Raw genomic sequence first — 13,131 nt, forward strand, 5'->3', positions numbered from 1 at the left:
ATGAAGCTTGAGCGGGATGCCCTTGAAACGAAGAAACAGATATCTACGCTGGAAGCAATCGTAAGAGAGTGCAGGCAAGTGGAAAATCCATTCGGTCTCATGGAAGAGTTAGAGGATCTCTCGCGTCAGCCGTCTTCCTACATGGAGCCACCAGCTGTTTCACGTCACGATCAAACAACAGGCATCGCCTCTGACGAACACCCAACAGGTCCAGAGATGAATGCTGTTGAAGATACTGTTGACGTTCGTGACCGACCACAATTTAGTACTCGTGTGGTGGCCAATGAATCTCGCGTGACAGATTATTGTCGCGTAGAGCATTCAATTAATACGATCGCGCGACAAATCGCTCAAGCACCGTCTGCACCACCAGCAAATAATAGGCTTAACGTCTCTTACGATAACTTTGTGCCAATGTTTGCAGGTAATGCACAGATTCCGCGTGATACCGTGAGTAGGTCCGACGTAGCTCCGAATATCACAGCATCGAACTCGAATGCTCGCGGCACTCTCGATGGTCTCCAACGCAACGAGGAGTTACTTCTGTCAATGATGAGGGAGATGATATCAGCTCAAATACTTCCAAGCATTCGACTGTGGAAGTTTACTAGTAACCCTTTGGATTTTCTGAAATGGGAAGCATCGTTTGTGGCGTTGGTAGAGTCCAGAGTTCAAAATACTAACGAAAAAATGAATTTGTTACGGCAATATTTAGGTGACGGTCCCTTGAAGGTTGTCGATGGTTACTTCCTGAATTATACCGAGGAATCGTACTTCGCTGCAAAGAAAGAGCTGAAGCTCAGATACGGTGGTAGCACGTCGATTGGAAGCGCCTTCATCAATGAACTGAAAGCGTGGAAATACGTCAAAAGTAAGCACGAGCTTCGTGAGTTTTCTGACTTTCTGTTGCAAGTTTCAGCCAACAAGGAGCGAAATACGGACTTGAAAACACTGGACTATGCGTCTTGTCAAGTACCGGCTGTGGTCAACAAACTCCCGCTGTATTTGAAGAACCGATGGATGGACGAAGTTCATAAATACAAACGGGCTACTGGTAACGACGATAGCTACCCGACATTTGTTAAAATTGTCAGATTTATTAAGGACCAATCCGAAATCAAGAATCAGCCTGAATTTGAAGTACAAGACAGCTGAAACATTGAGAGCAAACCGAAACCGAAAACAACTTCTTTCGCGTTCAAAGTAGAGAAGGAAAGTTGTTTGCATTGTGAAGGAGATCATCACATTGCTTACTGCACTGAGTTGCAAGGTAAACCCATGGCGGAGCGTAAAAAGGTATTTTATGCTCTTTATCTGTGTTTCGGCTGTGGCAACAAAACTGGTAAAACTCGCATTTTAAGATCCTGTACCAAGCGAGCAAAATGTGCCAAATGTGACAAAAGGCATCCTACATGCCTTCATCTTGATACAGATCATGAAAAGGAAGTTTGTACCTCAACTTCTCTATGTACGCAGATATGCGATTCAAATGGTAGATGAATAAGCAGCGCGCTCATTGTACCTGTTTGGGTTAGATCAAAACATAATGCGAGATGTGAAGTACTTTGTGTATTGCGTCCTTGACGACCATTCCAACTCCAGTTTTATCTCAGACGAACTGTTTGATAAGCTTGACCTAGATGGAACGGATACAGCGATATCGTTGACAACTCTTGCCGGAAGAGACATCAACACGCCTTGCAAGAAAGTCAAGGATTTGGAGATCTTGAGCTATGACAAGAAAGAAAGAGTTGATGGGGCGACACTTTTCACAGAAAAGGAGATTCCAGTCTGTCGCACCCAGATTCCCAACCGTAAAATCTGCGAGGAGTGGGTACATCTCAGAGGTATGTGATCAGCTTGTCCCGTACGACTCTAAGTTGGATGTTTCAGTATTGCTCGGCACAGATGTACAGAAAGCATTGTGGCCGAGAGACGTCGTGGCTGGAGGGGACAATGAACCATATGGCGTGCGTACCATATTAGGTTGGGGAGTTGTAGGTCCAATGTGTCTGGACGTTGCTAAGGATTCCGTCATTTGTCACAAAACGTTAATTCGACCTACGGCCCTAGATGACAAGCTTGTGTTCGGTTCGAAATGTAAAGAAGTATTACCACCTCAATCAGTAGGGACCATGTTTGAGATTGAATTTGCGGAACACAATGGTAAGCATATTCAAATGTCCATAGAATACCGTAGGTTTGTCGAAATTCTCAAAGAAGGCACATTTCAAAGATGCGATGGTCATTTGGAAATGCCTTTACCCTTGAAAAGTAGTACGGCAACGATACCGAATAACAAGCCGCTAGCTGTAAAACGAATCGGTCAACTTAGAAAGCGCCCTCTGAAAGATGAAAAGTATTCCGCAGACTATGTGACCTTCATGGAAAATGTCATTAACAATTGGGCTGAGGCAGTGCCAGAAACTGATCGAAATATCGCAAATGGCAAAGTGAATTACATACCACACTTGTGAGTTTATCACCCGCATAAACCGGATAAAATCAGAGTCGAATTCGATTGTTCTGCTCCATATTGCTCAATTTCCCTGAATGATGTTTTGTTGTCTGGCCCGACACTACTGCTTGGAGTTCTTTGCAGGTTTCGGAAAGGACATGTGGCTTTGTGCACAGATATAGAAGCTATGTTTCATCAGTTCATTGTATCTCAGCCATATCGGAATTTTCTGAGATTTCTCTGGTTCCAAGACCACGACATCAAGAATGGACCCCTGGTGGAATACCGGATGAAAGTTAATTTGTTTGGAGCAAAAAGTTCACCAGGCAGTGCAAACTTTGGATTGAAGCGGGCGGCTGATGACGGAGAAAATCAGTTTGGTCCCGAAGCTGCTGATTTCATACGCGATGACTTCTATATGGACGACGGTATTACTTCGAAAGACTCGGTTGAAGAAATCATGGACTTGGTTAAAAGCAGCAGAGCACTGTGCGCTAATTTCAAGTTACGACTTTGCAAATTAGTTTGGAATAGCGCCGAGGTAATGAATTCTATTTCAACGGAAGATAGAGCGACTAGGTATCGCGAAATAAACCTATGTGATGATACCGTGCCTAACACTCGAACATTGGGGCTAATTTGGGATGTTAAGAATGATTGTTTCAGATTCAACATCAAATTGTCCGATCGTGCGGTGAGCAGGCGTTCAATCTTATCCTTCGTCAACTCCGTATATGATCCGTTGGGTTTCATATCACCAGTGGTGCTGGAAGGAAAACTCATTCTGCAACCTCTTTGCAAAGCTGGGACGGACTGGGATGATGAAGTGCCCGATGAGCTGAAGCGCCGATGGATTGCTTGGTGTTCAACGTTATCCTCGATAGAGTCTTTGCGCATTGACCGCTGTTTCAAGCCGCCGAGTTTCGGTAAGATCATGTAATACGTTGAATATCATCATTTTTCGGACAGCAGCACGTATGCTTATGGCCAATGCTCTTACGTACGCTTGGTCAACGAAAGCGGAGATGGCCGTGTTTCGTTGGTAATTGCCAAGGCCAGAGTTGCCCCTTTGAAGCGACAGGTTTCTATACCGCGTTTGGAGTTGAACGCTGCTGTGGTTTCTGCTCGGATGAGTAAGTTTCTGAGAAATGAATTGAAGTTCGAAACGGTGAACGAGTATTTCTGGGTTGATAGCATGGTTGTCTTGAGCTATATCCGAAATTAGTCAAAACGTGTCAATGTGTTTGTTGCTAACAGGGTGCAAACTATTCATGACCTCACCGAACCTAGCTCGTGGCATCATATCAGCTCCGCGATGAGCCCCAGCGACGATGCGAGTCGTGGTATCAATGGCAAAGACCTCACAGATGATTGTCGTTGGCTGAAAGGTCCCGAATATTTGTGGAAATCAGGACCATTTGTTGTTGCTAGTGATCACGACTATACGCCAACCGAACGAGATGCATTGGAAGTTAATGTTGAAATGCGAAAAGCGACTGCGTTTCAGGTCAAAACGGACGCGGAAGTTAGTGGTCTCCCATTCATCGATATTAAACGGTTGGAGTCCATTTCGGAATGGGAAAGAACGGTGAAAGCGGTAGCCAACTACCTCAGGTACATAAACATATTGAGAAAACAACCCTCCACTTTGTCCAGCGACTTAATGATGATTTCTGAAAAATAATTATCCGTTCTCTCCAGAGAGAAGTGTTTTCACAGGAGATCAACGCCTTAAAAGAACATGGCGCTAAAAATCTTTCGGCGGGAAAGAAACCAACAGGTGGAAGTTTGACAAGCTTGAATCCTTTCCTCGACACTGACAGGATACTACGCGTTGGTGGCCGTATTGGAAACTCGAGTTAAGATTTCGATGTGAAGCATCCTATAATAATGCCACGACAGTCCCTTCTGACACGACGGCTGGTTCGTCATTTTCATGAAGGTGTAAATCACAGGGGTAGGTACACATTACACAAACTTGAACTCAGTTAGACAACGTGGCTTTTGGATCGTTCGAGGTCCATCAGTTGTATCAGAGGTGATACCTAATTGCGTGGTCTGTAAGAAACTCATGGCAAAGATGCAGAACCAACAGATGGCCGACCTCCCGCCAGATCGAGTAAGAGGAGAGGCATCATTCACCTTCTCCGGCTGTGATGTCTTTGGAACATACTACATCAAAGAACGGAGGTCAACGATGAAAAGGTATTGTGTCGTTTTCACTTGCATGTCTTCACGAGCAGTTCGCCTGGAGCCACTGAATACTTTAACCACGAATTCGTTCATAAACGCTTTGAGAAGGTTCATCTGTCGGGGAGGAGTAATCAAGCAATTGCACTGTGACTGTGGAACCAACTTCGTCGGCGCGAGTAACGAGCTTGAAAGAGAATTGAAGACGATGAATCAGCAAAGAATAAGTGAATTTCTGTTGTCGAAAAATTGTGATTATTTCGAGTTCAAGTTTACGATACCGCATGCCAGCCACATGTCGAACGTCAAATTAGAACGATAAAATCGGCCCTTGACCCATTGCTGAATAACTTCGGTTCCATGCTATGTGACGAGTCCTTCAGAACGTTCCTTTGTCAAGTTGAATGTATCGTTAACTCGCGACCAATAGATGTTTCAAGCATTAATTACCTATCTGCTCCCGAACCTTTGACTCCGAATCACATATTGACTTTGAAATCCAAAATTGTTCTGCCTCCACCTGGTGTATTTCAAAAGGATGACTTTTATTTGAGACGCAGGCGGCACCGAGTCCACTATGTGGCCAACGAATTTTGGAATCGGTGGAGAAAAGAGTACGTTTAATCTCTGCAACGGCGACAAAAGTGGACACGCGTCGTGCGGAATTTGGAATCTGAAAGTCGGTGATGTCGTCTTGCCGTCGGAAGAAAATCTGCCACGAAATCGCTGGAAACTGGGAAGAATCGACTCTGTTTATCCTTCAGATGATGGGTTGGTGCGGAAAGCAAGGATACTCGTTGGGCGAAGAGACTCTAATGGAAAGCCGACTTATCTGGAAAGGCCAATACACAAACTCATCTTACTAGTTGAGTCGCACTCTCAGTCGGTTAAAACAGAACAGTAGTAGTTCTATTGAAATGAATTGTCTAAATCTCGCTTAGTTGGTATGGTGAAAATGGTTATATTCTTTGCGAATTCTGTATGCTTATCGTACGTATGCGTTTATTTAGTTCTTAGTGTAGTATGTATTTGTGAGTCGATCCCCGACGATGGGAGCCTTTGTTGAATTCATTTGTTCGCGAAACCACAATTTTTACAAATTGAAGTTTCGGAGGAGCCATGTTACTGCAGTATTCTACTGCAGTATTCTGCAGTGTGTAGTAATTATCAGTAATTGATTAGGCGCCGCAAGTGTTGTTCTCTATATATGTTGATTGGGAGCCGCGTCTAGTTTATTCGGTTTTGTCGTTAGTACTATGTGTTAGCTACGTTGAGTTGGTACGCTGTTAGTTGTCATTTGTTTCCTATGTGGTCTCTAGTTACTCACATGTGTGTCTATTGTTTAGGCGTGTCTGCCATAACCGCATGCGACCACTATTTTAAAACCTAATTCCACGACTAATGTTATCTGCTGTAATTGCATTCATTTGTTACGTCGTTTCTTCGAATATATCATTTCCACATTCATCGACGGATCATCGTTTGTCATTATCGGTCGTGGGATTTGATTTCAATTAAAAGTGGCATCAATAACTCTCCTTACGTTAGGAGCAGTTACAGATCCAATTGTGCTCGTGATATTGCGACAATTCAATGTTTCAGTATTATTCTCAATGTTTCTGTATTATTCACGAAGACTAACTGAGTGTGCAATTGTTACTGCAACTAAGACGTTGCCATTTTGGATAATACCTCACTTTAGGATCGTTTTTGATCTGCCTATAGGAATTTGCCATTCACTTGAGCTGTAAATCGGGATTCCTAACTCATCCAGTAATCCATGGTAACAGAATCATGCCAATGTCAGTATCATGGCAATGCACAAAGCTACCGGAAGTAGGCGAACGGAGAAAAGCATGTTTCTCCCGATCGAAAGTGAGATAGGCTACCTTCTTCACCTTGCCAAGTAATCTTTTCTCACTACGTAAGGATGGTAAAAGTTCTGAAGATTTCTATTCCAAGTCCCAAAGCTTATGTCAGATCAATAACTCGTGTTGATGGACTACTCTACGTTCTGAATCATCTTCGATTTCAAAATCTTCATCATTAGCCTGCTATCCCTAAGATCTTCATCTTGATCTAAATTTTCCAGCATATAGGGGTTTACGATTACACTAGCTAAGCTGAATGGGGCATTGGACCCATAACTTATAGTAAATATAATGCTTATTTTTCTTGGCATATGCTGCAGTTTGCATCAAATATGTGTGTGAAATATCCTCAGATGATTGCATTCTCTAACTAAAAATAGGTGAAAAAATCGGCCTGTCGATGCCAGTACCTCTTTTCTTAATAATTTGAATGAGCCCTTGGCTATATAACTTATTATATGATAAAAGTGTGGCATGCAAAAGTAATATGGATAAATGCGTGAAAATTTGCATATTTTAGGCATATATCGTAGAGTAAAAACTTGACGTGCTAGAAGAAAACCAGCGGCATTTTTGGACTCAGCACGCCCAAATTGGCCTAAATCAAGTGCAAAATCAAAGTCAACAAATTTTTCGTTCAAAATTGTTGGCCATTGTTATTGATGTTACAGTCATTGAAGGTTTTTATATTCTCCTTTTACTCACCGTGATGACAGGTGAGGCACTGTCGCAATTTCCTCTCCTGACCAAACGTCACTGGTTCTGATATCCTTCGTCAATTTGCGCCGGGACAATATTCCTTTTCGTTAATTGCGATCTGCCGAATAATTTCGCTGGACGCGATTCTAAAGTGCAAACTGACTAACTTTGATCCGTTGAGTGGAAAGAAGTAAGAGCGTAACAACCACACAGAAGTTATAGCAGTGTAACCGCACCACGAATTATAGTCTTGTAGAGAGAGAGAGATAGAGAGTCTTTATTTTCATCCAACCAAAATACATAACACACAGCAGTGATGGTGGTACAGAAAATATGCATGCAAAGTATTCGGTATTAGATAGGAATGATCGATAAGACCGGGAAGGTCATCTAGTCTGATCACACCAGCATCAAACGGGTACACTTGACTCTGAACAGCCTGACTGTAAAAAGTGTTAGTTAAAAAAGGAAAATAAAAGAAAAATTAAATGATGGTAGCAAATGATCAATAAAGCAATGTCTGGGCGAGGTAGGGCAACATTGTTAGTATAACGACTAGAGGTGATCAAGTATAGGTCTTTTTGAACCTATTATAAGGCAATTCACGGATATGTGGTGGTAATGTATTCCAGATGATAGGTCCCGAGTAGTCGATAGATCTCTCGGTTAGTTTGCTATTGGGTGGGGGTAAGTAGACATTTCCTTATGACGAGGATCTCGTGTAATTGGGAGTGGAAATTTTTAGCAGGTATGAAAAAGTCATCAAACACAGGAGGCAAACTATTGAAAAATTTATGAATGACTTTTGAAACTTCAAAGCGATAGAGTTCCTCAGAACTTGCAAAATTGGATGCTTACGGTAGTAAGGCGATAGTTTGGTACGTAGAGGTACAGATGAGGTCAGCCTTATTGTATTGTATTCTTAGAACATCTCAACATGCTTTTAGATAATTACCCTACTGGTTCCGCATCGCTGCAGTTAACATACCTGGACTTATCCGCGGTCTACGAAGGTGTCTGCCACAATACGTTGCTTCTGCAACAGCACTATGCATCATGGGATCAGGAGTAGGGGAGATGTGGTACCGATGGATCAAAAATTTGAAAATGATCGCTGGCCCCAAAATGTTCAGCCGAAAACAGCAGATCTTTTGCTGACTCAGCACTTTGATACAAGCTCTACCTATCGCGCACATATACATGAATATCCGTCTTTTCAGAAAATATTTATGGACGTTCAAAATTTGTTTCTCGAACGTATCATCGGTCCCCTCCCGGTGGGTCCGATGGCACACGACCCGGGGACCTATGACACATGTACCCTAAAAAACTCAGATGTGACAACTTTTCCTGCTCAGTATTATAATCTAAGCTACAGCAAGCCAAAGATGAATGTTAGGTCGCAACCGTCAAAAAATAGAATAAATATTAGCTCAAATGTTGTCATAAAATCACGTTTCGATTTAGGCTCGAACTTATAAATTTGACGGTACATACATATTGCCCGAAAATCGACAGTGTTGCTTCCAAATACCTCGTTATAGCGATAAAACATCATATGCAATTATTACATAAAGATTTTCTGTGCGTAGGCATGTTCCATTTGTTTCATGATTTGTATGCTTGATTATTTTGCTTGATTTGGCTATTGTATCATCGGTCCCCACCCTACGAATTTTATACATGAATCGAAAAAAATTCCAGTCAAGGAAGGTACTGAAAAAAATAATAGGTGCCATTATATAGCCTGATACAAGCCCTACACTTCACAATAAAAATGATTGCTGGTTTGTTCGTGTTGAAGGTTACAAAGAAAAATGTATATGTCCATCTAAATTTAGTTTACACCCCCCAAAACAAAAAACATCTTTGAGAGACCCCATAGCTCGCGCACGTCGAATTTTTTTGTATGTGAGGAAAGATTTTGCCAGCATGCAATTGTAGACAAGTTCACGGAGTGTAATCATGGAATTATCATAGAGAATTTTCAAAGTATTTTCGGTCCCAGTGATCCATCGGTACCACATCTCCCCTAGGCATACGAAATAACCGAAAACGAACCTCGATATAAATTTCACTTGTTCCTGATTCCCCCCTCTTCCGCTCACGGACGTCGCCTGATAGATATCATTATATTTCGTATACAATCTGGACACAGTCGCCTTGTACTTTCGTGCAAAATTAGAATAGTATTCGCAATTAATAGTGAATGTATGTATAGTGCGTGTATGGAACAATCTTACAGTTTCTATGAGATTGTATGACCGACTAGACCACTGGTTCCCAGCCTTTTTTATCTTCGCGGACCCCCTTTGGATCGTCACGGACTCCCGAGGACTTCCGAGGTTTAAGTTCGAATTTTGCTCAATTAGTTAGTGATAAACTGCAACAAAATGACTTGAACAAAATATCATACTATTTATGTAGAAATTGCGAAGTCCTTTATTATTTAACATGGAATTCTGTAGCTGCATTTCTAGAAATACCCGGTCACGTCGATTTGATATGAACGAGAGCAGAAAATCCTTTTCTACTAAGATAGCTAGGTGTTGGCAAGTGTAATAAAAACGTGTAACGGTTCCGACGGCACCTTTGGTTAGGATCGCAACATATATGGCATTGAAGTTGAGAAACATATTTTTAATGAACCAGAAAGGGGCTGAATAGCGAAATAAAGCAGGCTGAGGACCATTTTTTGTTTTTTCTTAGTCATCATCTGTCCACATCTTCGACATTAATGGTCATGGCACACCCGATCAACCGATATTGCCTATTATTGATCCTGCGATGGCAACTTATAGTACGACCCACTTTCGTTACAGATTTTATGCAACACACCGTTGATGAAGATTGGATAGCGAGTAGGAGCCTAGATAAACAAACAACACACCGGAAGGGATTCTGGAGTCGACCTCGGTCGAGCCCAAGTCATTCGAGCCATCCATTTGTGTTGCAGTGATGCAGCGTACCACTTCGCTAATCGTCACTCAGATTACTCGAAGTGCCATAGGGTGCCGCGAACTATTTTTCCGTTTGAGAAGGTCACATGAGGTCGAAAATGTTGGGACCCACTGGATTAGTGGTTAGAGCTCGAGATTTTGTGAACGTGAGGTTCACGTTCACGTTCGCGTTCTGTGTGTGAACCTCAGATATCTATAGAGGTTAACGTTTACAAACGAACCTTAGTAGTTTCTGCACTGTGAAGCTTTTTCATATATTACAATTTTTCACGTCATTATAACGTCTTTAGTTGAAATTATTTGCATTTGAACTTCGGGCCACCCTATGCATGGTGCTAGCAGCAGAAAAATATTCAGCACTAAACAAGCATGCACCATGCAAGTCTCAAAAAGTTTACTTGCTTTGTTACAACAGTTTTCTCGAAATATCCAGCTTTCCGTTTTTGTGAATATATAGTGTGACTTACAGTCACAGAACACCAAGAGCGAAATTCTCTACATGTAGGTAGCCAGAGAATAATTCTTATTAAACCAATCAATGAAATTGATATGAAGAATACATCGCTCCTACGGAATCCATCTTGATTTGGTATGTTTAATTTAGCGTAAAAATCAAATCCGTGCGATATGGTTATTGGCTACTGTATAATTTGTTAATTGGGTAATATCGGTAGCAAGTATAGAAACCTGTTGTTCACTCTATATACTGAATATCAATGTAGCAATAGTCAGACGTCGAATGCATTTCCAGTCTGCCTATATACCGCTAAGGCGTAAGTTTAAAGTCCCTTGCAAGTCCTCGTCGAAATTGTTGACAAAGCGACGGTAGATAATGATTTTATGGGATTATTATATTATTTGATTGACCCACACTGTTAGAAATATTAGTAACTTTGCCCCTATTAAACCGGTAAACCAGTAAACCAACGCTCTCGTAGCGATACTTACCAGTATGGCAAGGGTTAGAGCATGAGAACGTCAGATGGCGCTCGTCAGTCAATCCGTTGTTTTTAATATTATGTCAACAAACGTCAGACGGGGCTCGTGAGCAGGTCATGATGACTTGACTCGCCGCCTTCAATATACGGTCAGACTTGAACTATATAGAGTTTTCAGCTTTTCCCAATTAGATTAGAATTAGAAAAGAGCAAAAGGACGTCCCCACAAGATCAATGTTCAGGGTAAGACAGTTTTTCAGCTATTACTTATAATATTGAAGTATTTGAAAGTATGGAATATGTATCAAGTATGGTATGGAACAATGTTGGTATGGTATAGAAAATTGTAAGTATGGTATGGAGAGAGGAAGGCAAGTATGGAGTATGGAAAATCCTTGTTCGTCCATACCATACCATGCCCTGCCTAAATGAAGGCGCTGAGTATGTTACGCCGTGGTTCACAGCATTATAATTGTTGGATGAAGGTACTATTCATAGGAAAATAATGCGTCTATACTATATTCTATTAGTATTCAATTCAGTAGTCGAGTCACCACATCGCCCTGTAAAAGTGTGCGACGCCACGCCATAGCTATCAAAAGGTCCTAGATGAGCTCTAGCATACTGTAACCATAGCATGTAAAGGTTGTTGAATCCGTTGTAGACGTATACAACGGGCGTCATTGGGGAATTACGTGGATTTTGTTATTGATCGACTCGTCGCAGAGCCCAAGTTATAATAAACATAGTTATTTTAAAACGTTTTCCGACGGTTATCTTAAAACCGTCTTGCTGTAAAGGAATCGACCTCAAACGTTTTCGCATAGGGCGTGGTGAATACGACTTACCAGTTTTTACCATTTGGCCAACCCGCGGGCCAAATGTGGCCCGCGAGAGGGTTTTGCGTGGCCCGCGAGGTAATTTCCTATTATATTATCGATAATGAATTGCTCAGATTGTGAACTTGCAACGCCAACCAAAAATTATGAGTCTGGCTGCGACACTGGGGATGTTGATGACTAAAATATCAGTTCCGACGTATTGGCAGATCCAGGGTCCAGTCACATTTTCAGTAAATCGTCGTACATTACAATAAACTAAAATAGTAGTGAAATTTTTCCTCACGCTTCGCGTGTTTAATTGTCACAAGATTTCTTGCTTGGTAACCTACCCCCCTGCTGAAAATGAAAAAATTACCCGATTCAGTCCAATTGTATTCGCAATTACGGGAGGTATTCGCAATTACGGGAGAAAGTCTTTTCGCGTTTGCGCTCGCATAAAGATCGTCGACGGTGAAATGTAGGCACAAAATGATTGTCGCGTATTATCGGAGACCTTCGATATCGATGTGGTCAGACGCCGAATAGTCGTGTCCTTGCAAACTGAGCCAACCGGGCGGTATACAGTAGACCCGCAATATACTCAAGTAATAATATTATTGACCTAGTTTATTTATAAACTTTAAAAATTTTACCCGCTTGGCGCGGCTAGTGGACCGCGCACTCGTTCGTCAGTTGCATGTGCCCCTTTAGCCGAAAAGGTTGACCATTCCTGGTCTATATAGAATACTAATCTAGGGTTGCCATACGTCTGGAATTTCCCTGACATGTCCGGAATTTCACTGTTCAAACTAGCGTCCGGGAGGAATTTCTAAAATATGCCAAATGTCCGGAATTTTGAAGGCTTGTCGTAGGCTCATCATTTTTTTGTAAATCAGCTTAAAAACAATATTTTGGGGGAATATTTATGCTGATGCATGATATTTTTCTTCGCTCCGCGCGTGATTTACTACCTTTATTTACTGGAATAAGCCTAATTGTAATCGCAATTAAGGTAGAACTGCATGTTTCTACAGATCGTTAAGGCCGTTTAAATGCTTTCTTCAATGATAGTGGTACCAAACGGAGGGGGGTTCGTTTGCCTTTATTCTGGGATTTGCGGATATGTTGAACGTAATCAGCTTCCAAAATAGCCCGTAAGTCTGGGAAAAGGTGCTGACTTCTTTCAGTAATCAG

General features: G+C 41.8%; 1 protein-coding gene across 1 annotated transcript; it reads left to right on the top strand.

Annotated features, from left to right (window-relative positions):
* LOC145443418 (uncharacterized) lies at positions 1-1,155 on the top strand. The gene has a single exon (XM_080321384.1). The coding sequence runs from the start codon at positions 1-3 to the stop codon at positions 1,153-1,155; it is 1,155 nt and encodes a 384-aa protein (XP_080177510.1).
* Positions 1,156-13,131: the final 11,976 nt, after the last annotated feature.

Source organism: Botryllus schlosseri, chromosome 7 (assembly GCF_051294905.1).
Source record: "Botryllus schlosseri isolate E-star chromosome 7, Bs_hap1, whole genome shotgun sequence".
NCBI classification, from domain to species: domain Eukaryota; kingdom Metazoa; phylum Chordata; class Ascidiacea; order Stolidobranchia; family Styelidae; genus Botryllus; species Botryllus schlosseri.

Bases quoted from the DNA above. Each gene is read 5' to 3' on its own strand.
- LOC145443418 (XM_080321384.1), top strand. From the start codon at position 1: ATGAAGCTTGAGCGGGATGCCCTTGAAACGAAGAAACAGATATCTACG.